The 24,993-nt window shown below is 37.5% G+C and overlaps 1 protein-coding gene and 1 non-coding gene across 2 annotated transcripts in view; one reads left to right on the top strand and one right to left on the bottom strand.

Moving 5' to 3' along the window:
- The window catches only part of SRPK1 (SRSF protein kinase 1), a 64,763-nt gene extending 39,770 nt beyond the window's left edge, over positions 1 to 24,993 (top strand). The window contains 10 exon segments of the mRNA XM_043449814.1: positions 2,224 to 2,330; positions 3,473 to 3,638; positions 5,156 to 5,181; positions 5,602 to 5,815; positions 6,196 to 6,615; positions 7,382 to 7,482; positions 13,043 to 13,150; positions 17,384 to 17,453; positions 20,955 to 21,047; positions 22,460 to 24,993. Coding sequence (XP_043305749.1) covers positions 2,224 to 2,330; positions 3,473 to 3,638; positions 5,156 to 5,181; positions 5,602 to 5,815; positions 6,196 to 6,615; positions 7,382 to 7,482; positions 13,043 to 13,150; positions 17,384 to 17,453; positions 20,955 to 21,047; positions 22,460 to 22,644 — 1,490 coding nt within the window. The 3' untranslated portion in view covers positions 22,645 to 24,993.
- On the bottom strand, positions 34 to 140 carry LOC122430229. The gene has a single exon (XR_006266302.1). It is a non-coding gene; the product is annotated as a U6 spliceosomal RNA (small nuclear RNA).

The following is a 24,993-nucleotide window of genomic DNA, read 5'->3' as shown; positions in this document are numbered from 1 at the left end:
TTTTTTTTTTCTTTTTTCTTTTTTTTTCTTTTTAAAAATATGGAATGCTTCACGAATTTGCGTGTCATCCTTGCGCAGGGGCCATGCTAATCTTCTCTGTATCGTTCCAGTTTTAGTATATGTGCTGCCGAAGCGAGCACCCATTTTACACTTTTGTTAGTGCAGCATGGGAGCTCCAGTTGCTCCATATCCTCACCTACATTTAATCGTGTTAGTCTTTTTTATTTTTTTTTTTAAATAGGTTTTTCTTTTTTTTTCCTACTCTGCTGGATCATCTTTGCTACACAGGTGTTTCTGTAGGTGGTGGCAAGCAGGGACTCCTCTTTGTTGCAGTGTGCAGGCTTCTCATTGCAGTGGTCTCTAGTTGTGGAGAACAAGTTCTGGGGCACGCAGGCCTCAGTCCTTGTGGTTCCCGGGCTGCAGACTTCAGGCTGAATAGTTGTGACGCTCAGGCTCAGTTGCTCCACAGCATGTGGGATCTTCCTCAACCAGAGACTGAGCCTGTGTCTCCTGCATTGGCAGGCAGATTCTTTACCACTGAGCCACCAAAGAAACCCTAATCTTTTTAGTTTAGTCCTTCTGGGGAGTTTGAAATGATATCTTGCTTTAATTTTGATTGTATTTTCTAAGGTAGTCAATGGACGTGAGTTTGGGTAAACTCGGGGAGTTGGTGATGGACAGGGAGGCCTGGTGTGCTGCGGTTTATGGAATCGCAGAGTTGGACATGACTGAGCGACTGAACTGAACATACCCATTTTTTAAATCTTTAATTGAGAACAGTTTCATGCATTCACCACCACCACCCTGCTACTGACCTCAAAGAATCCAGGCCAGTTGTATTGTTCCTTAATTTGGATTTGCCTGATTGTTTGCTCATGATTAAGTTCATTATAATCATTTTTGTCAGGTGTACTACATTTTTTCTCATTGTATTACATCAGAGGGTACATGATATGAATTTGTGCTTACCATTGGTGATAATATGTTTGATCACTTGGTTAAGGCAGAGTCTTCTGGATTTCCCTGTTTAAAAGTACCTTTTTCCTTTTATAATTAGTAAGCAGTCTGTGGGGTGATAGGGTAACTCCATGAGAATTCTTTCTCCCCAGCAGTCTTTATCAGTAGTTTTAGTATTCATTGATTCTTACCTGAATCAGTTCAGTTATTACTGTAGTGATTATAAAATGGTAACTTTTATTTCTGTCATACTTTATGTATTTATTAATTGACTTTTTATCTAAAGAAGACATTTTTCTGCCCCAAACACACCCTTATTTTAGTATCTTGTTTGGATTCATTCTGTTTTTAGTTTAAGCGAATTCATAACTTCACTTTGCAAAATGTTCTGAACTTTGACCCGTGGTTTCTTCAAGCTGGTTCCTATTTCCTCTTGATGTGTTCCCTTACTGTTGGCACCAGCAAGGTATTCCAGGTTGCCAAAAGGCCCTGGATTTGGCCTTTTTAAGGAGTCCAGGTTTTCCTTTAGTGGAGAATCTTATTTAAAACAGAAGTCTGTTTTAAAACACTGGATCATTATTACATACAAATGTCTTGACTTTCAATTTTTATAGAAACTTCTGTCGAAAATACAGAAGGAAATCTTCCTACTAAAATCCCTGCAGTGCCCTGGCCCTGGCACCACAGGCCCACAGAGTAGTTCCGTCAGGAAATGTGGTTTGGGTGTTCCTACATGAGGAGAGCACATGTGTCAGTAGCATCAAGGTTAGTGTGTGCACTACAGAGAATGAAGCAAGTCGGCTTCTTGTTGTTTACAAATGTTGACATTTACACTTTTTAGGTTGTTCTGGTGTATTGTTTTCTGTAGCTAAAGCAGAATTTATTTTTCCTTGCTCTGATACTAGGAGAGTTGGTGTTGTTACCCTGGACATTAATTTTGACATAATGGAAGAAGCTAATCGGCACCTTAAGCCTAGTGCTTTCACTAGCTTTATGTACATATTTCGCTCTTGTTTTTATCACTGTTTAGATGCATAGTTTTATTGATAAACCATCCCCCCAGAGTTTTCCATATTTGGGGTATTTTCAGTGACAAAACATTAGTCAACCTTTGAAATTTCAGAATATTGACAGCTAGATTTTTTTTCAAGTAAAGCACTGTAACTTTTTGTACTGAAAGAATACAATAATAATTTCCTTGGGGTGGAGCACAGCTTGTCTTGCCCTTTTCTTCTGTCTCCGTTTTCCTTCTTAACAAACTCCTAGATATCTGCATGGTATTTGAAGTTCTGGGGCATCATCTGCTCAAGTGGATCATCAAGTCCAATTATCAAGGGCTTCCTCTGCCTTGTGTCAAAAAAATTATTCAGCAAGTATGTATCCTACTATTTTCTATTTTTTGAAGGTTGTACTCCATTTATAGTTATTATAAAATATTTGGTATATTCCCTGTGTTGTACAGTATCCTTGTAACTTATTTATTTTATACATAATAGTTTGCATGTGGTAGTTTTTTTAGTTTCTTAAAGTGTCTGGAGTGTCCTATTTCCAATAGAGTTTTTACATTTTTTATTTTATTTTTTTATCTTTTTTTAAATTAAAAAAAATTTTTTTTTCCCATTTATTTTTATTAGCTGGAAGCTAATTATGTTACAATATTGTAGTGGTTTTTGCCATACACTGACATGAATCAGCCATGGATTTACATGTGTTCCCCTTCCCGATCCCTCCTCCCTAAAACTAAGTTTTTTAAATTGCTGAAATTATTTATTCAGCCTCTAGGGTTTATTGTGTTTGTTTTTAAATGTTTTAGCACAACCATTTCCCCCCCGGTTCATCTTCCGTAATAATTATTAGATGGGGAGCTGTATTTAATGCCTGATTTTAGAATTTTGGACCCTTATCTAGAAGTTCTGGTTGCAAAAATGGATTATATATTATAGAGAATACTTTGTCAAATTACTACCAGCTCTTTATATAACATTATTCATGAGCATTTTTTCATATTATAAACAGCTTTCAATATACAGTAAAAGAGTTTTATCATCAGGAAAGTAGTAATATTTTAACCACAAACAGTTTGTTTAAATAATGTGTATTGTTGGACAGAGCGCCAAACTGGGAAGCACAAGACCTCAGTTCTTCAATAAGAAAATTTAAATTTAAACATACCTAAATCTCTTTCATCGTCGCCTACATTTCAGTAGTTAAAGGACATGTCAGCCATTTATTCTCAGTCTCTATAATGTACTTAAAGAATATCTTCACATACAATTAGCTCTGTAAAACTTGGAAGAACATTTCATTGCAAATAAACTCTTGCCTTTGTTTATTGTTTAAAATTAATCTTTCTGGGGAAGTTCTTTAAAAAAAAAAGAAAAAGCTTTCTTCTCTGTAGCAAACTACCATATCATTTTTATATCTTTATTTTTCACAATGTTGTATTATAGTTTTTTTCTTCTCCAGGTAGACTTGTGTTCAGTGTTTGCAAGTCTACTGCTCTGTTCCCATTCAGGTGTTACAGGGTCTGGATTATTTGCACACCAAGTGCCGTATCATCCACACTGACATTAAACCAGAAAACATCCTGTTGTCAGTGAATGAACAATACATCCGGAGGCTGGCTGCAGAAGCAACAGAATGGCAGCGCTCTGGAGCTCCTCCACCTTCTGGATCTGCAGGTATATTTTCTTTGGGGACTTGGTTTTCATTAGAAGTTAAGAGAAGTTCCTGTTTTTATTCTATTACCTGGCAGTTAAGTAAAGCACCACTAATTCATTTAATAGTAAGGTACAGTAAGTACTCATGTAAGAAATAGTTTCAGCCTTCAAAAGACTTTTTTATACTGAGTATTATTTCCATAGGGGAAGAATACTGTACCTTTTAGGTTCAAAGATGTTGTGTATTATAAAAGCTGATTCGTGTTAAAATGTTTTCTCTTGTGATTTGATGGTCCTTTTTTTTTTTTTTGATGTTTATATATGCTGACCTATGTGAATCAGTGATCCTTGTGCAGGAGCATAATAGCATTGCTGTTAAAAGTATGGGTTTGAGCACTGGAGTGGACATACCTGTTTTGAATTCTTGCTTAAGGTTAATGACCTTGGGCAAGGGATTTGATTGCATTTTTCCTCATGCATAACTTATTGGGATTAAATTTCACATGAAGCAATTAGTAGTATGCCACACAGTATTATGTGTAAAATAAATGGTGGCTACTATGATTACGATTGATATTTTTTTTCTGTTTGTGGTACAGATTTTAATTTTAATAAATTAATCATATTTGAGGAACTCTCTTGATCCTCAAGGTGAAGGATCAGTTGTCCATAGACCTCCTTTAAAAAAAAGAATACCTCCACAGGGGCAAGGGGCAGCTGTTAAGTGGGCATAGAGTTTTCATTTTTGCAAAATGAAAAAGTTCTAGAAATGTTGTGCAACCATGTGAAATGAACACTGCTAAACTGTATGCGTAACAATAGTTAAAAGGGACATTTTATGAGTTTATTTTACCACAATTTTTAAAAAATTATTTTTTTTTAAGGAAGACTGAAGAGTCTACCTTCCAGCTAAACTAAACTAATATCTGTAACATACTGTGTAATTACTGTAACTGTTGATACTACTTTTAAAACTGACAAGTGCCAAGGAGAACTAGTCTTGGGTGAGAGATGACATGGTTGTTGCCTATCATTTTCCATTCTAAGCACTACACAGGAAGGGGATTTTAGCAACGTTAATAGTGTAAATTGGGCTATCCTGGTGGATCAGTGGTGAAGAATCCGCCTGCCAGTGAAGGAGAGGCAGGTTCAATCTCTGGGTTGGGAAGATCTACTGGAGAAGGAAATGGCAACCCACCCCAATATTCTTGCCTGGGAAATCCCATGGACAGAGGAACCCCGTGGACTGCAGTCATGGGGTCACAAAAGAGTCAAACACGACAGCGACCAAACAATAGTATAAATCAGACACGGGAACTTGGTTCTTTGCATATACTGATGCTGTCTAGAGAAGAGTTTATTTAAATTTATTTTAAATGTGTCAACTTTTCTGTGCATTGTTCTTTAAATTTTATTTTTTTAATGTTTCTAACAGTTGCTTAACAAACTGTACAAACAGACTTCATTCTGGTAGGGTGTCTTAGTTTATATTGCCTGCTGAATGCCAAGATTCTGACTTGGTTTTCTTTTCTTTTCAGTCAGTACTGCACCCCAACCTAAGCCAGTAAGTATAAGGTGTTTGTACATTTAATTCTACTCTACGGGCAGTGGGCAGGGGTTCTTCTGTTATGGATCACAGTTTATTTAGAGTTTGGAAAACAAAGAAAAAATGTTCCTGCACTTCTGTAATTTTCTCCAATAAATTCCTGTGAATGTTTGTACTGGTGAGGCTCCCATAAATTTGAGCGTGTATGAGAGTGAACCAGCCCCACAGACTGTTCTGAGGACCAAAATTTATTGTGTATTTTGTTGTAATTTTGTTTTATAAGAGTATCTGCCTTTTTTTAGTTAATTAAAAACTTAAGTGTTATGTTAGGGAAAGAGTGGAATTTAATTAGGAAGTAATTAAAATTAATAGTTATCTCCAACTGGGAGTAATGGATTAGCCACCTGAAGGCTTTATCTGTTTGTAATCTCCGCCCAGGCTGACAAAATGTCAAAGAATAAGAAGAAGAAATTGAAGAAGAAGCAGAAGCGCCAGGCAGAATTACTAGAGAAGCGAATGCAGGAGATTGAGGAAATGGAGAAAGAGTCGGGCCCCGGGCAAAAAAGACCAAACCAGCAAGAAGAATCAGAGAGGCCTGTTGAAAGACCCTTGAAAGAGAACCCACCTAATAAAATGACCCAAGAAAAACTTGGTATAAATAGAGCATCACAAATTACTTTATAGCAAACTTTAATTTATCATTGTTATATAATGTGGTTTCATGCATACACAGCATCTCTTGGGGGTGTCCTTACACAGTAAGAATACAGAACTTCTCATAAATGTTAGGGAGGTAATATTCAAATGTAATTTCTAAGTTTTCTCAGGAAATGCAACATAGACGTTTTTTAGCAATTGGGTAAGAATTAGAAGATCTTTGTCCTTCTATTAATAGGCTTTCAATACGCAGTCAGTTTTTATGTCACTCTGTATAAGTTCTGGAAATGTTTTAATCTTATGGAGAGATCTTTTTTTTTTGCTCTTTCATGCATATGCATACATGTACATCCTTTTTGTCTGTTTGTTCCTTAGAAGAGTCACGTACCATTCACCAGGATCAGACACTTACAGGACGTGGTATAGAGGGTGGTGCAGCAGAAATTAATTGCAATGGCGTAATTGAAATCATTAATTATACTGAGAACAGTAATAAAGAAACGTTGAGGCTTAAAGAGGATCTACGTAATGCTAACGACTGTGATATCCAAAATTTGAAGCAGGAACCTAGTTTACTAAGTTCCCAAAATGGAGACAGCAGCACATCTCAAGAAACAGACTCTTGTACACCTGTAACCTCTGAGGTGTCTGATACCATGATGTGCCAGTCTTCGTCAAATGTAGACCAATCATTCAGTGAACAGGACATTAGCCAACTTCAAGAAAGCATTCGGGCAGAGATACCCTGTGAAGATGAACAAGAGCAAGAACATAATGGACCACTAGACAACAAAGGTAGTTTCCCATTACTCCTTCCCTACATGAGATATTCATGAATTTCTAATATGTCAGACAAGACAAATAATGTATGTTGTCACTTACATGTGGAACTTAAAAATTAAACAAATTTAGCAAAACAGAAATAGACTTTCAGGTATAGAGAACAGGCAGGTGGATACAAATGAGAAGAGAGAGAAGGGGAAAGGAAAGATGGAGGGTAGGGGATTGAGAAGAACAAGCTACTATGTATAATAAAATAGATAGGCTAATAGGGATACATTGTACAATACAGGGAAAAACAGCATTATTTGTGACTTTAAATGGAGTATAATCTATAAAAATGCTGAGTTGCTATGTTGTATACCTGAAACTAATATGTTGTAAATCAACTATACAATTTTTTTTAAATTACCACATAGAAAAAATTTTTTCATGAGTTTCTAAAATAAAAGTACCCCCCCCCCAAAAAATAAAAGTACCATAGTTGTCATAAATACAGCTTTACAGCAGGTGTCCAAGTTACCTTCAATGTATAGATGTATAGTTCAGTTTGATCTTTATTGGTCATATAGTGAGTACACAGTATTTTTACTTGTCGCTTTGAAGGCAGAGGTTTTATTTCTGGAAACTCGAGGTGTTGCTTTTACTTGTTTTCAGTCTTAGAAAGTGTATTAATAGGTGGCCAGTTGGGGGCCTGGATATGTTACCTCACAGTTTTATTAACCTTTGGATATTTCTCTGTTCATTGAACAGTCTTATTGATGATACCTGTTGTCTATAGGAAAATCCACTGCTGGAAATTTTCTTGTTAACCCCCTTGAGCCAAAAAATGCAGAAAAGCTCCAAGTGAAGATCGCTGATCTTGGAAATGCCTGTTGGGTGGTAAGTTAAGCTTGTCTCAGTGTTTTGAAGTGACTGGGGATAAATAAGAATTTGGACTTCGTTGTGCTAAAAGAAGAAAGCATCTGCAGTTCTGAACCTAGGTTGCCAGTGACCATTTTAATTTTCTCTTAACCTTTGCATGGGTAGAGGGAATGGTATGCTGAAACAGTCCCCTCCTGCCCCTACACAAGGCACCCGTCACCGACATTCAGTGATATCCACGCTTGACGGTTTTATCTGTATCCTCATTGACTTTCATAGTCTAAATGCCCACATTCAGACTTTCCCTTCTGTTTTTTAAATCAGCATCTAACCAACTTATTAATTGTAACCTTTTAATTCATTTAACATATTTTGGACACTTTTGTCAATCGCAGATTTATATCAAATTCAGTTTTATGTGACACTTGTTAATATACTACAACCCTCACATATTCTTGACAGTTCTTTGTGATGAGCATCTTTGCTCATGAGTCTTCTGCAGTTGACCTAGAACATGCCCTAGACATGAAATTGCTAAGTCAGAAGTTGAGGGCTTTTTTAAAGGGGGTTTTTGATATATAGTGTCTTATTAATACTTTTGTTTACCAAGTTAAGAGTGCTTTTTATATTATTTTTAATGAATATCTTTTAAAAAATCTACAATACAAAGATTTGCACATAAGCAGGACTATTCAAAGAGCCATATATGCTTTGTAAACAGGGATGCTGGAGACTATTGAGGTGAAATCCAGTTTAATAGATCTGTTTATTTTTATATTTCAAATTCCCTATTCTACATGATATCCTATATCTAATGGTTCACAACCAAGTAGGATCTCAATTTCAGTATTGATTCCAGAATATTGTGGTAACATTTTAGAAAACATGAAGTCAGTACTTAGCACTGACCGATAGGAATATGGAAAAGCTTTTTAGGTAATTGGAATTATTTCACCAGGCCACCATATTTTTGCCTGCATGACTACAGTGGCTCTTCATGTCTCTTCATTGTCCTTGCGTCTTACAGACTCTTCTCAACTCAACTATCAGAGTGATCCTTTTAAATGCATGTCATATATTCTCAAAACTTTGTGGTGGCTTCCTTTAGAATGAATAGAAAGTCCTTACTGTGGCCCGCATACCACCCCACCAAGCAAAAAACTTAGTTTCTTCTACCTGGAATTCTCTTCCCAAGATGATGTGTATAATCTACTCTTTCAAAAAGAGTAGATTTTCTTCAGGTTCCTGTTCAGATGTCATCTTACCAGGGGGATCTTTCCCTGAACACCTAACATAAACCACTACTCTTCACACCCATGCACCTTTTATATTCACTCACGTATTTTCTTTTTTTTCCTCTCTCCCTCTCCCCTCAGTTTTCTTTCTCCACGGCACTTAACCCAATCTGATTCTACATATTTGTTTAATATCCCTTTCGCTATAATGTATGTCCCATCACAGCAGAGATTTTTTTAATTCATTGCTGTATCTTCGTGCTTAGAACAGTACCTCGTACATAGGAGGTGCTTGTTAAGTATTTAAAACAATTATAGAGGAAAACATTGACTCTGTAACAAAAATCACGTGGTATAAACTTCAAATGTTTGTCAGTTTTCTGCTCACGTCATTTCAAGCTCCTTTGCCTTTGTCTTTGGAACACCTTCCATCATGGCTGCGTTATGCATTTGGCATACTCTGCTTTATTTGGTTACAGTCTTTCCTGTCGTTCTTCTACAACAGAATTAATCTCTTTTTTCTTTAGTTGTCACATGCATTTCTTTTTTTAATGAGTCTCTATGCTAAAATGACTTTACATTCTTTTCATATGTTCACTCATTAAACAAATGTGTGGGCACATCTTTGACCTGGGCACTAGGACAGTGGTGACCTAGACATAGGTGCCTTGTCCTGCTGGATCCTGGTCTGATCTCACATCTTGTTGGTCTCTTAAGCACAGCAGCATCTGGTATTCTGTAATGGAATTTTATATTGTTTTCAAAGAGCTTGGTTTTTTAAAATATTATACTTTTGCTCATCACGTAAGCACATACATATATAGCTTAGGATAACTTACATAGATTTTAGCTCAAAAATCCATGCCCTTCCTTTGCCAGTTTTTCACTCCCCACATAATGGTATTTACCTTCATTATTGTTAATAAATAACTTAGGTATATTGCTTCCAGTTCTTTTCAGTTTTAGCTATTTCTTCCTTCTTTCCAATAGGACTTATCTGCCATTACACCCATCCCCTATCTCATCAATTTAATACAACTTTGGGCTAAATAATTTCATGTTTATATTATTGGGACTCTAATGCTATCCTCAGCTGAACTAAGTATATATTGTGTTATGATTCCTTTTCCCTTTTTGCCTAACACTGTTGTTTCATTTACTTAGTTGTTTTTTTGTTTTGTTTTGTTTTTAACTTTTATCAAATGATTAAAAAAATCCCACCCCATACTTTGACCCAGTGCTTTGAATACATACACTTTAATACACATGGATACCTTGGGTATTGGTCAACTTTTTCTTCCTAAAGAGCTCTATCCTAGAACTTGTTGTCTTCTAATCTGTGTTTATCTCTTTGGTTACCCTGTGGGCCTGCTGCATCACTGCCATTTGGGATTTCCTTTCATAGTCATCCTCGAGATTATTGTTAATTCTCTCTGTATATCCAGTTTCCAGTTTGTGTCTCTCTGATCTTGGTTTACTCCATCATGGTTTTTGTTTGAAATATATACAACTTTTAGTGGCTTCCTAGAGGAGTGGGCATCCTTGCGCATCTAATAATGTCTTTATTCTGTTTTTACACTCAGTTGACTGCATGTAAAATTCTAGGATGAAAATCATTTTCCCTCAGAATGTTTGTCATAGCTTCATTTTTTTCTAGTTTCCTGTCATTGCTGCTAAAAGACTAGAGTCATTCTGATTTTTGGACCTTTGTATGAAGCCTTTTCCACTGAGGAAGTCTGTGGGATCATTTAACAGCCATGTGCCTCATGACGTCTGTTTTCATCCATTAGCTAAGAACCCAGTGTGTGCTATCACTATTGAAACTCTGGTTCTTTGGTTTTGTTTCTTGATTTTTTTTTTTTTTCTTTAATTCTCTTATTTTCTAACTCTGGTACCTTATTATTCAAATGTTAGATTTTATTCAGTTTCTCTAATTTTCTTACATATCTCTTCTATTTTCTAGCACTTCCTTTTCCAGGAGATTTCTCAGCTTGTGCTTGTGCTTTTAAGCCTTATATTTTCTTATTTCTCTTATTATATTCTTACTTTCTAAGAGTTCCTTGGTTCCATGATTATCTCTGAGAGGATATTATGTTTTCATTTTCTTCTTTATATGGTGTCTTCCTTGCCTTCTTTGTTTAGGGTTATTAAACAAAAGACTGACTGACCATTTGAATGGAGTGCCAGAAAGCTGTTAAGAAGCTTTGTGCCTGGTGGATCTTGTTGAATTATTCACTATAAAATGATCTGAGCTGTTTCATTTCATCCTCAGATGTCAAGGTCTTGGATTGGTCATATTTCCCACAGAAAACTTAAGTCTTCCTCAGATCTCTTACCCAGAGAATAAATGCCTGACTACTAGTGTTTTGAAAACTGAGTTAAGCTAGAAAACTGGGGGTTCAGCATACAATTACATATAGTCACTTAATTGCCCTGTATTCAGAATAGTATTCTCCCCTCAACCATGCCGAGCATACTCCAGGAACTGTTTTACCTGCTCCAGACAAAACCTCTGTGTTGGGTCAGGGAAGGGCTGTTACTGCATCATGCCCCTGTTCTGAGGGTAAAAGGTGTTCTAGCGCAGTGTTCATTTGTTCAGTCCCACTTCCCCACCTACTTCCAGAAATACCTGATACCTCTAAGTCCTTATCCTTGGGAGGAGGAGTACTGTGGTATTTATCACCGTGCTTCTCAGCGTTCACTAGTGGCTTATTATTCAGCTTCCTTGTATCCATTAAGACATTTAACAATGATCTCTCTGCTTTCTAGCTCCTAAATTGTATTGCTGTGACTTCTTTGCCATTCTTTGTCTTTGTCAGTTTATTCTTTCTTTCTTTATTTAAGTGTATTTATTTATTTGAATGTGCCGGGTCTTAGTTGCAGCATGTGGGATCTATCTCCCTGACCAGGCCCCCTGCATTGGGAGCACATGACTTAACCACAACCTACAGGGAAGTCCCTGTCAGTTTATTCTTTAAAAATTTAACACTGGATTCTCTACAGAAGCGAAGTTTCAGGAATAAGTGGATGTGTATGTTTCCAGTTCAACTTCTTTTGTTGATTCTTGACCTCATTTACCATTTACAGTCAGTAGGCAGTAAGTTGTAAGGCACCATGAGTAAAGATGGCTCCCTTGAAAACAGCATGTCCATTTTTCTAAGTGTATCACCTATAGTACATTTCCACTTCAAACTCAGTATCTGAACCCATTGTTTTCCTGTAAAACCACTGCCCTCTCTAAGTCTTCCCACCCCTATTTTTGTTGACAGCCTCTACCACAGAGTTCTTTTTGACTCTTCCTCCTGTCTCCCGCTTCTAGCCATTGAATTTTTAAATTGTGCTTATTCTCCCTGTGAATGTCCTTGGTTTTTACTCTTCTCTCTCCTGTTTTCATAGCCATTGTTCAGATGTTCATTACTAAGCCTAAATCTGGCCACAAACCAGATTACTGGAATGGTGTTCTCAGAGATCCTGTCAGTATTCTTACAGGACACTCTTGTTTCCTAACATACAATGGTATTCTCTTGTTGCCAGATGAAATCTGAACTCTTCACCCTATCAGTTAGCTGTGTTTGGCTTTTGCCAATGTCTTTCCATGCCTTTGTGATGTTCCCTCTACCTGAAGTACTTTTGGTCAAACTTAAGTCCAGTACCCTTTGGAGCTCCCCTCAGTGATGGTTTTCTGCCTGAAGCTTACTCTGCCTAAATTCCCCTGTTCACAAATGGCTGTTCCCCTTTTTCTTTATTTTTAGATGTTTTCCCTTTTTTCCCCATATATGTGTTAAAGAAACTGTTGCATCCCCATAGTGGTTACCATGGTCCCTGAGATCAATATTTTGTTATTTTCGGAGGGGTGAGGGAGCAGGAGGAGACTGAAGGCAAGAAGCCTTTTTATGGGCGTCGTTTGTAAGGCTCTTAAAACTTGAAACCTACATCTTTCAATGTCTCATGAGCACCCAGCAAGGAAAAGTTTGAATGGGACCTAAATTGGTAGCATTTATATGTTGAAATGCAAATTATTTTACACAAATGAACAACTTAACTTTTGTTTGGGATAATAGTTTTCCATTTTTTAAAAAACAATTTGTTATTGCCTAACCTGTGTATCTATATATAAGTTCAGGCTCATGTTTTCAGAAATAATTTGAAACAGATGGCACATAAAGAAAAGTGCTATTTGAAGCTAATAGCATGAAAATGATACTAAAGAAATGAGCTACATGAGAACTTTGGTTTAGGGAAAACTTTGGTGAATTTATCTTAATCTCTGTTATTAAGCAATCATGACTTGTTACTTTTTAGAATAAATGAATTTTAAGATACTGTTTCCTTCATTTACTCAGCACAAACATTTCACCGAAGATATTCAAACAAGGCAGTATCGCTCCTTGGAAGTTTTGATAGGATCTGGCTATAATACCCCTGCCGACATTTGGAGCACAGCATGCATGGTAATGTTTTTCTTGTTGACTTTAACTTGTTACGTGGTAATTTGCTAATTTCAGTAGACCAGCAAATTAACAAATAGGAAAGGAGTTTTTTTTCTGACTTACCACTGGCACTCTAAATCCCATGTCTGGAGATATCTGAATTCAAAACCTTTGATATAAACATCTGGCATTCCATTTGGTTCCTGCCCAATTCCTGTTAGGTGAAGGAACCAAATGTTTCTTATTACAGATGGGGGCTGGGGGTGGGTGTTAAAAACAACTGCTCAGAAGTGGTATTGCTTTTGCAGGTTACAGTTACCCCTTGCCCTTTCAGCTCTATTATCAGATAGGGAAAACCCTGGAAATTGATTTATTCTATACAGTTCTGTACATTCAGCAGTTCTTCAGACATCTTTGCGTCTCACAAGATGACTGAAGCTCAAGTCATCCATGGATTCTTAAGTTGCTGCTTTGTCCTTGTCAAGCAGCTACTCAAGTGATCAGATTTAGTTGATATTAAATGACTTCCCACAAATAGCCTCATGTTGGAACATACTATATAGTTTCCTGAAATGGAGGTACTCTTCGGTTTGTGATTGTGTGTTTTACTTTTTTCTCTCCTACTTGTAAGTGCCGTACTGGCAGGAGCCATGTCTGTTATTATGTAGAGTTAAATGCCTGGTTCAGGGCCTGAGACCTTTTGAGTGGGTGCTTACAGTGCATTTCTAATGCTCACTACCCAGAGTCATCACAGACTTCACAGGTTAAAGGCATAGTTTTCCACAAGACTATTCTCACTTCAGACACCAGCTGCAAGCTCTGGGGTCCGCAGGCCACCTACCCTCCTGACCATCTGGCTACGAATTGGGGATTTCCACTATCCTTTTAGATTAAGTAATTTCCTAGAATCACTCACAGAACTCAAGAAAGTGCTAAAATATTACAGTTCTGATATAAAGGATATAAATCGGGACCACCCAAATGAAAACATGCATATATTGAGGCCTGAGAGGGTACCAGAGATGAAGAAGCTTCTTGTGTCCTTAGAATACCTGACTGTCATGACAAATCAATGTGTGTCACCAACCAGGGAAGTTCACCCAAGCTTTGAGTGCCCAGAGTTTTTATTGAGATTTCATTACAGTCTCTAGCCCCCTCATCCTTCCAAGAGATTAGGAGGTCAGTTATGACAACACTCAGTTCAACACCTCAAACTTCTGATTGTACAATTGGTCTTACCCACCCTGGGGGCATGTCCATCCCCCTCTTAAAACTGTGTCTAGGGGCCCACTATGAGTCACCTCATTAGTATAAACTGAAGTGTGGTCCTAAGGGGCCCACCATGAATACGGGTCACTTTTATGACTTGGAAATCCCAAGAGTTTAGAGGCGCCCTCCCAGGAAACAAGAACAAGATCAAACAAATTCATTAGTATACAATAGTACTTAATAAATACTTGTAGGCCATCAAATAAGTCAACTAAACCAGAAACATATTAAAGCTATAATTTCAGTTATTATTTTGTTTTGACACATCAGTGGTCTTTTAATCAGGAGGGCTACCTGAAATGAAGATAGTTTGGTATTGTGTACACAAGATGAAAAAACATTGGGAAAAAAGCTTCTTTCTTGCCATACTTTAAAGCTTTGTATTGAGGGATTTGATTTGGTAGAGGAAATAACTGATAGAGATGCCCCCATACAAAATATAGCTAGTTTGTAGGTGGCCTTCAGTTTACTCTGATGCGGTTTTTAATCGTTTAGTTGAGGGCAGTAAGTCCTGCTTGCTATTTAAGATAGTATTTACAATGTCAGGCTTAAGAAGTAAGGCCAAAAAAATGAAAGAGGGGGTGGTTAACCTAGGCCCCTCTTTGGACCAGCTCACATACAGGAATTTTGTTGACCAAGGGAAAGAAAGCCTTTAACTGACTTGAGACAGTATCACGAAAACTTTAGCCCCATTTATTACCCCAAACTTCTCTCATTTGCTAATAGACATAGAAATATTGCTCTAAATATCACCATACTCTGAGAATAAAAATAAATCTTGGAATATCAGAAGTGTCCTGGAGACATGGATCCTCCTTCATCCAGTGCAATTAGTTGATGGAAAGATTGGGACCCTTTCTGAGAAGTAAAAAGGCAAGTTGTGAGATTGCCTACCACTTTAGTGATTGATTCTACAAAGTTAGAAGCACAGTTATAAGAAGGGAATGTTCTGTGAAGAGCTTTAAGAATGAATAAATAGATATTGTCTCCATAGTTTTACCTTTCCCAGAGTATCATATATAGTTGAAATCATACAGCATGATTCGTTAACTTTTTTTTTTTTACTTTGTAATACTCATTTATGGTTCTTCCATGTCTTTTCATGACTTGATAGTTCATTCCTTTTTAGCACTGAATGATATTCCATTATCTGGAGGTACCAGCACACTGGATTTAATAACTGATTTTGCCTGTGTCTGTTAGCATGACCCTGACTGGCATAGAACAGGCCCTTTGGTTAGCGTGAGACAAGGACAGGAGTGTAGAAACCAGAGCCCTTGATTCTGGGATGGACTTGGCCTTTCTATTCTGGTCAGTTTTCTCATCTGTGAAGGAAAGATGTTAAACTAGGTGTTTTGTAATCAAATTTCTAGGGGTTTTTAGTTCTGTTGTGATCTTTTGGTTTGGGTTGGGTTTTTTGTACTGTTACTTATAAAATTGTAACTAATAAGCAACTACCTTATGTTCCAAAAATAAAGTTCTTTTAGAGAACTTTAAGTATCTAGGTGGAAAGTTTTAGTTTTTTTGTTCTGTTTTTGTTTTGCCACACCACATGGCATGTGGAAGGAACTCTAGTTCCCCAACCAGGAATTGAACCTATGCCTCCTGCATTGGAAGGGTGGAGACTTAACCACTGGACTTCCAGAGAAGTGCCTAGAGTATTTTAAATTTTTAGAAAACTGTCTTTTTTTTTAACTTGTAGTATTTTCACTGAGTCCCAACATGAGACAGAAAAATTAAAGTACTGTTTTTAGGAGAGATTGACAAATTTTGATGAACAAGAATCCGTTTGTTTCTGTTCTGCTTTGAGGGTATAACAAGTATCTGCTTTATCAGTGTAGTTCAGTAATGAACTGCTGGCATGTAAAACAAGCTATGCTGAGCAAGAATCCACAGCATTGCTGACATTTTAGAGACAATCTTGAAACTTGTGGTTTTGTGGTCTTGTTCTGGGCAGTAGTAGGGCCCAGGTGATACATTTTTGAGAAAGACTCTTCTGTTGTGACACTGGCAGACCACCAAGACCTAGACCTGGATCTAAATTGAGAATGTGCCCCAACTTAATCCACCCCACATTCCTGAGATTGTCTGGGATTGGGATACTTGGTACCATTGAGTCAGTCTAAATTAACCCGTGGTTACTAGCACTTGGCTGTTAACTGTCCTTTTTATATCAATAAGGTCCTTTTTAAAACTGCTGTTAAATTACTTGCTCTCTTGCTAATCACTGAAAAATTAATACAGCCCTATCACTCAGATGCTGTCCTCTGTACTGACATTTCTAAGGAAATCACTTTTTCGGACCCTCTTAAACTCTGTTTACAAGTTTTCTTGTTATAGGAGGCATGCCTCTCTTTTTCTGGTTGGTGGATGCATACCTGCTGATCAGTATGAGTGGCTCCTGACTCCATTTATACTTCATCTTTTTCTGATTCTCTATAGTTCCCAAGGAATTGGGAACTCTCTATCCAGGACAGTTTAACAAGTGTTTTCCAAAGCAAAACTTACTTTAAAAGTGCTTTCTACCAAATTCTAAAGAGCCCTAAGTAGAAAAATTTCTGAATTTTTTTGGTTTTGATTTTAGGTACAAAATCTTAATTTCTAGCTGCGTGAATTTATTAAAAAACACCTCATGAATAATTTAATAACTTAGATTCACCTTAGATACACGTCCCTCTCTGAGCAAAAAGAGAAACTTAAGAGAGTTGAATTAATGATCAAGAGATTGGGGCGCAGGGAGCTTGGAATAATCCACATATTGATATTAACTGAGCTTTTGCAGTTTTCCTGCTCCATTTTATTAAGGTGCAGGTATGAAAGGAAAGCTCTTTAAGAATAATCTTAGACAGTGTTTTCAATGATCATTTGCAGGTTTTTCCAAGAAAAAAAAATTATTACTTAAAATTGAGCCAAATAGCAATAAACTTCCGAGAGGTTTTTTTTTTTTTTTTTAATGCTTTCATAAGCTTTTCCTCTTTTTCTTAGGCCTTTGAACTGGCCACAGGCGACTACTTATTTGAACCTCATTCAGGGGAAGAGTACACGCGAGATGAAGGTAGGTCCTGTCTCTGCGTGGTGGCTGACACTTGTTAGTACTAAAGACTCTCAGTGTTCCTAGGGTGCTGAGTGTATGTAAATCCCAGAAAAGAAATACATTTTATGTTAAGTATTAGATACAGTAGATGTTTTATAATAGATGTTAAAGAATTCTGTGTAAGGGTTAGAGAACAGGCCACCACAGTTGGTTGAACTGAAGCTTGCATTTGCCAGGTTTCTTCTAAAGCATCTAGTTGTCTTCCTTCCTGTATATTAATAAATCAGGGATTCATTCTTTACCCAGTTTGGATCTACCTGTTCATCAATTTGTTGCCTAGTTATGCTTCCATCTTTATTTGGAAGTCAATTTCAACATACATACACTCCTTGAATGCAGAGAATATATCCTCTTTGTCTATATAAATTATACAACATTTAGTGTTCTTTTTTATTTTCCTTTCTGAAAATGAAAGCTATATTTTTTTCTTTTTAAATGATACTAACATTTAGAATTCCATAATGGCAATCCACTGCAGTACTCTGGCCTAGAAAATTCCATGGGTGGAGGAGCCTGGTGGGCTACAGTCCATGGGGTTGCAAAGAGTTGGACACGACTGAGTGACTTAACTTCACTCACTTCACTTTAAAATAAAATATTACAGATTTATATTTTGCAATACCAATAGGAAAAGCCTAAGCTGTCAGTTGCTCTATCTGAGAGGCTGTGAAACCAGACAACTAAATGTGTGATTATTTTTTTTTAAATGGTGGCATTCAAGTAACTAGATGATAGCATGAATTTCAGAACTTTATTAAAGGAATGTTTTACCTTCTTTATTATATGATTTTGGCACTTTTGTTTTCAGAATCAGTGGGGATTACTTTGAGAGAGTACTGCCACTCTACCCACCCAGGGTGGAAAATAGGTCTTTTACTTTCTGTGCGTTCCTTGATTATTTAAGAAAACAGGTTCTGTGCCGTATGGAACTGACAGTGCTCTTTCTCAAACTGGGATGTCAGCAGGCTGTGTTAGTAAAACCTCCTAATGCTCTGCTAACTGATCCCCGTAGTCATATACCTGTGTTAATGGGTACAATTTGGACATAATTTCAGTACATAAGCCCCTTTTAAGAATATACTGTAATTACTACCTCTGTACACACTTGGTTTTCCCTGTTATCTGCTTGCTGCTTTTCTGGATTGTAAGTTTGGGGGCTTAGACTTAACACTGCTTTAGAAATGCCCAGTGGTTAAGATTTCACGCTCCCGATGCTCAGGTTCAATCCCTGGTCAGGGAATTAAGATCCCACGTGTTGCACTGCACAGCACAGCACAAGAAAGCAAGCCCTCTATATCTGTTTTTAAGGGTAATTAATTTTTTTTCTTTATTTCCTTAGATTCCCTGTAAATAGTCTGTGGTACAAACCTCATAGTGGCTAGAATTATATTGTATGGGGTATTAGGCTAACCAAACCTGAAAAGTGAAATGTAAATGAAAGTCTCAAGAGACATGAGAGAACCAGTTACCCTAGATATTTAGATCATAGCTTACTCCCTGCTGTTCCAGTCAATACTAATAGTCCTAGATAAAACCTCAGAGTACTAACTACTCTTTGACCTGTAGGAGCAGGAAAAAGTAAACGCTTACCCTGGCTAGTGTAGGCACAGTTAGGAGTCATGGTAGGACTGGGGTCTGAGTAGCATGTCTTCTGCTATTAGTGACATTCCACAGCTCTAAACTTTAGAATAATACTTAATCATTTTGCCTGTCAGGTATATTAATCCTATGATTAATTGATAAACCAGAGGTAGGTTGCTGCAACTAAAAGTAATGTAATGATTTCAAGGGAAAAATAGTTCCTTAGTATAAGAAAAATATTAAAAGAACCAATATTTTACTTGGAAATTTACAGTAAGACAACTTATAGTCTCATTTATAATTAATTTATACAAAGATATTTATTTGCAGATCCTGCCTAAAATTGGCAAAAATTTCATGTCAGTGAAATACTTGTTACCAGATCATAAATTCAGTCAGACTGCCCAGAGGTTATAGTGAGTTCATGAATATAAAATTGCTTTTAAATGACACCAGTGAGTCCTTTACATGTAAAATAGGAAGCACTTGAAACCGTCCCAAATTCCCAGATATGTGAATGTCCCTAGCATATTATTCCCCTCTAAGATACATTATTAGAAGTTTTAAGTGATTCCTTTTGAGCTTGATTCTATAACTACAGGATTAAAGTCATTTTTAAAACTGTTTTGTGGCTAGGAGCCATCGCTTTTTAAAATCTCTTCATGTGTTTATTTTCTGTCACCTGCAGGAAGAGGTAGTGGAGCTGTCTGTAGGTGTAGATGCTGGCTAGTCCAGGCTCGTCTCCTGGTGGCAGACTGCACATCTCCCTAGCAGTGCTCACGGTCCATATTCCTGCTGTGACAGTTAGAAGGCGCTACATGACTTTAGGGCCAAATGTAGTCAAGTATAATAGCCATGCTTTAAATGTTGGTGCTAATTTTTTCTTTAAAAATACGATTTATTAAATTACAAAAACCCTCTGGACAAGACATGATGAGATAGGGGTTTTCATCTGAGCTCCAGCTCTCATTAGCTATGTAGGCCAAGTAGTCCATTCTCCCTGAGGTTTTATTTTCTCAGTTTTAAAATGTATTAATATATTAATTTTTGGCCTGTTCTACAAGGGGATTGTGAAAACTTAATCATATGTGAGTGCTTTGTCATGAACATTCTTAAATAAAGTGATATTATTTCCCGCAAAGCCCTATTGAGCACTGTTATAAATATCTGTTATCAGTATCTATCCTAGAATATCTGAAGTATATTGATACACTTTTTACCTTACTTGTAAAACCCACCTGAACCTGGACATATAGACAAAATAGAAATAAAATAGATAAGCCTCCAAACTTTAGAATGGGACTTGCCAACTATAGGTGATCAATCACCTGAAATAATTCTTGGCCTTCCCAGTCTTCCCTTGAGTATCGTGGGTTTTATTTGTAGTTACTTTTAAGTAGCTAGTTCTTGAAAAAGCTATTCATAGAAAAACCTCTTTTACAGCTTATCCTTGATCCTGTTCTTCTTACCCTTCTATTTTAGACCACATTGCGCACATTATAGAGCTGATAGGCAGAATTCCAAGACGCTTTGCCCTCAGTGGGAAATATTCACAGGACTTCTTCAATCGCAGAGGTAGTATTGTTAAAATGAGTTTTCATCTAGGTCCCAGGGATGCAGCTTCAGGAAGCAGAGCATTCACACCAAGATGGTTTTTAGTTACCACTCAAGTCCCACTGGAGTGGTTACCTGATTTGTAATGGTTTTCTGGATTCTCCATTAGATGGATAGAGTCCTCTTCTCATTTAGGACAGAAAGCAAGCTGAAATGCTTTACAAAGAGGTGTGCATGCTACTCTTTCTGCCAGTGTTTAGAACTACATTCGTTATTCCTGTTATGTATGTCTTTTTCCCCCCCTCTTGAAATGTTTGAAACATACAGATCACATTGCATTGATCATAGAACTTCTGGGGAAGGTGCCTCGCAAGCTCATTGTGGCAGGAAAATATTCCAAGGAATTTTTCACCAAAAAAGGTAAAAGAAGTGTGTTTGTTCCCAGACATTGAGGGGACAAAAGTGTTTGACAGTGAAGAGGTAAGTACTGCTGGGTACAGTGTCCTCAGCACCTAAAGAAGGGTACTTCTGCCTTGACTGCAGAGCTGTGACTTAGCAGAGACTGGAGCCAGACCGTCTGGGTTCAGATTCCAGCTGCTCTTCTACTGATGTGGTCTTTGACCCAAACTCAGTCTCCTGATTTCTAAATGGGGATTACTTCATATTAAATTAATAGCTGGCACGTAGTTCGTTGATTACTCCTACTATAGCATTTCTGAAAAATGGGTAGATTTTGCTGAGAGAGTTCTATCAAAAGACAAGTAGAATTAATTAACTTTGTACTTTCTATTTCATAAGTTTATGTTATCATTTATTAGTAAGGAAAACAAAGATAAAATTCACCTTAAATTTTTTACTGGATAATAATATTATGTTGGCATATTTAAATATGTATTTCTTATGCATTCCAAATACTGAAATGTGAAAACCTGATCCTACAAGGGGCTGGAAAACTGTCTAACCTTTTTTCCCTTTTCGTCATGGTTCCCTTTTTCCTCAAAATCTCTACACTTGTGCTGAGAAAAATCTTTTGTCAGCACTTGAGAGCAAGCATTTCTTAATGTTTCTACTTGGGGCAAGAAAATGGTGAAGTGCTTCCTGAGAGTTGTTCCTTGTGTGCAAAGTCAGGTTAACGGCATGTGTGTACCAAGTAGGTAATCAGGCACTCACCGTCCACAAAAGAGACTTCAAATAAGCGTTACATAAGAAAAAAATTTAAAGCAGCTTTGACCTTAGTAAGTCACTGATAATTGACTATCTTTAAAAAAAAAATTTGTTTCGAGGAGGCAAAAGGAGATTTATGTTCTAAAATGGTACAATGTGATGCAGCTGTATCTGAAAATTTGTTTTTTTAGTTTTGTTACTTTTATACATGTTGGATGTGGTTTTTAGCTCTTATTTTTTAATTACTGCCTTATTTTGAAACAACGTTTACTAGATTGTTGAGCCAAAAATAGAGTACAAGCAAATTATTCTTAGTATGTGGTAATAAATTGCCTCTGAATACCATGAGACCATGCTGAGTATATTGGCTTTTAATTTTGAGTTTAGTGAATACCTAGTTCCTGACAGGCCTATCCAACTTGATCAGGATGAAAAATCCTAGAATGGTGGATCAAAATACTGTTTTAAATTTTTAGGCCCTCATGAAAAATGGAGACACTTCTTTCCCAGGAATGCATTAGATAAGAGAGGTGCCTTATGAATGGAGAAGGATTAGATTCTGATGGCAGTTTGATTCTTGATAGACTGCCTGGATTAGTGCCTGGACTGCCACAGAGCAGTGTCACTTACCAGTGTTGGTCAGTTTCTTTGTACTGTCTTTACCGTAGGTGACCTGAAACACATCACGAAGCTGAAACCCTGGGGCCTTTTTGAGGTTCTAGTGGAGAAGTATGAGTGGTCTCAGGAAGAGGCAGCTGGCTTCACAGATTTCTTACTGCCCATGTTGGAGCTGATCCCCGAGAAGAGGGCCACTGCCGCTGATTGTCTCCGGCACCCTTGGCTCAACTCTTAAGCCCAGTCCAGCACCGCAGCAGAGATCACAGGCTGGCCCTCCACCCCTCCCCTCCAAGCATTTCCCCCTTCCTTTTTCAGGGTGAAGCTCTGCCTTCAAGGGTTTCTAGGGTGTTTTGTGTCTTTTGTTTAATCCAACATGTTCATTTGGGTTTGCTTACTTGACCCTGTGGAGATCCTCCCACAGCCATTGGGCATCCTAGGTGAAATTGGCCTTGATTGGGCTCTGCCAAAGACTAATGGACTAAAATGTGAAACAGCCTCATACCCTGTACCCTTGTCTTTCCATTAGGACATCCTTTAAATTATAAGCATCCTTTTAAAAAGAGCTATGAAGATGTATGAGCTCATCCTTTTATTCACTGACTCTAAGAGTCAAATATTCTAGTGCATATCCTATTGCCAGCATAAGGATGAGAAGGGGAAAGGGTGTTACTTCTGTGTACAGCAGAGACATTAAACTTGCTGTATCCAGGCTGCATCATCTTCCTGGATTGTTTCTGTTGTTCTCTATCTTCACATTTTTTTCTGCGACTTTTAGGCTACTATGTTTTTAAATGAGCTGTATAAACACCAAATTTAGGTAACATTTATCACTGTTCAAAGCACTGTCAAATTCCTTTCATCCTTTAATAACCCTTAGGTCCTCGAATCTTCAGTCTGATTTTTGATGGAAACAAAACTGGAACCATTGACTAGTAATTTCTTCAGAACCACATATGTTCTGCAAACAGTCCTTTCCTGTGTCTTTTCTGTACCCTAAGAGCAGAATTACTTTGATTGGCTGTTTGCTTTTTGTTTTGTTTTTAATCCCTGGCTGGCACTTTACTCATTGCGCTTGAGTTTATTGCCCCATAATTAAAGAATTCAGGATGACTCTAGGAAAGAGAACTAAGTTTCAGAGGTTTGTCCCATCTGAGAAGAAACTATCCTAGAGTTCTTGGTTTTTTTTTTACAAACAGTCCCCAGTTTTTATTTAGGGCCTTTGCTTTACCTCATCCAGAATTCAGCCGTGAAGCAGTTTCCCCTTATGGCTTTGCCCTTCTCATTTTCTCAGAGGCTTCAGGTCTTAAACGAAATCCCGGGATACAAGAACCAAGGGGAGGGGGTGGGATGGCACTTTTTTCATTGTTGTTTATTTTGAGGGTTGTGTTTGTTTTTATTATTTTTCTTTCTCGATTGGTTTAAGATTAGCCATTCTCTGCTGCTATTTCCTTGTATAATGTAAGTTTTAAATTTTGAGATGATTGAAATGTACTTGAGGCTTTTTTTTTTTTAATGAGAAAAGGCTTTGTGAATCTTATTTTAGAATGAGCCTCTCCTAGACTTGCCCTAGACATTACATATATTCCTCGGGTCATATTGAAAAGCAAAAGAGGGGCAGGATTGGGGGGTCACAGCTGCTGCTTCTGCACGGACCAAGTGGGCCTTGGGGATTCAGCATTCTCCAGAAGTGGCTACAGGACTGATTTACAGAAAGCCAAGGAGGTGCAACTCAAGGCTCCGCTAACAAAGCAGCGATGAGACTGCTGGGTGGCCAACTTTCTGTACAGAAAATTGGAATCTAGGTTCTGTCATTTACCAACAAAGGCAAAGGAAAAGTGGTGCAGTTACGCATCCATTTAACTCACAGACGTGTTACCCTGAGTAACCGGCCAGCCAAGTGGTGCAGTTACGCATCCATTTACTCACAAACGTACTGCCCTGAGTGACGGGCCAGCCAGTGCATCGGGTCCCTGATGGTAATCCTGAAATCAGACATGTTCCTGTAGAAAGAAGTGTAAGTGAGGCTGTCTATGCACCTATCAAGAATAAAGAAAATAGATTGTATCAAACAACGGCAGGGAAAATCCTTCAGCAGTCCTAATCCACTTTTGGTTTTCAGCGATATATACATCTAAAGCAATACCAGACTAGAACTGAATTCTTTGCTACACTGTAAAATCACAATTGTGGAATGATAGGAATTCTGGTGATGACATTAAGGTGAACTAAGCAAAACATACACAAATAGAAGGCCCTGTTTTAACAACTAACATGAAGAGAAATGTAATGAGAGAACGTGTAACTGCATCTTGGAAATGTTTTCCCACCAAATAAGGGCTTTCCCCCCATCTCTTAAGGAGCCAGATGAATTCAAAGCCGTAGAAAGAGGCAGCTGTAGAATTTGATCTTCCAAGTATCCCATGTACCTTTATTGAACTTACTGTCAAATTGCCAGGATCTCACTAAAGGATTTCTATTTGCTCTCAGTAAAAAATAAAACCCCAAACACATTTTTATTCTTTCTACTGGGTGCATTGTCTGTTTTCTTTGTAAATGCAGTACAATAAAATTATTTAATAACCTA

This window comes from Cervus canadensis, chromosome 28 (assembly GCF_019320065.1).
Source record: "Cervus canadensis isolate Bull #8, Minnesota chromosome 28, ASM1932006v1, whole genome shotgun sequence".
NCBI classification, from domain to species: Eukaryota; Metazoa; Chordata; class Mammalia; order Artiodactyla; family Cervidae; genus Cervus; species Cervus canadensis.
The sequence above is the reverse complement of the archived record's forward strand: the minus strand, read 5'-3'. Positions and strand labels throughout refer to the sequence as shown.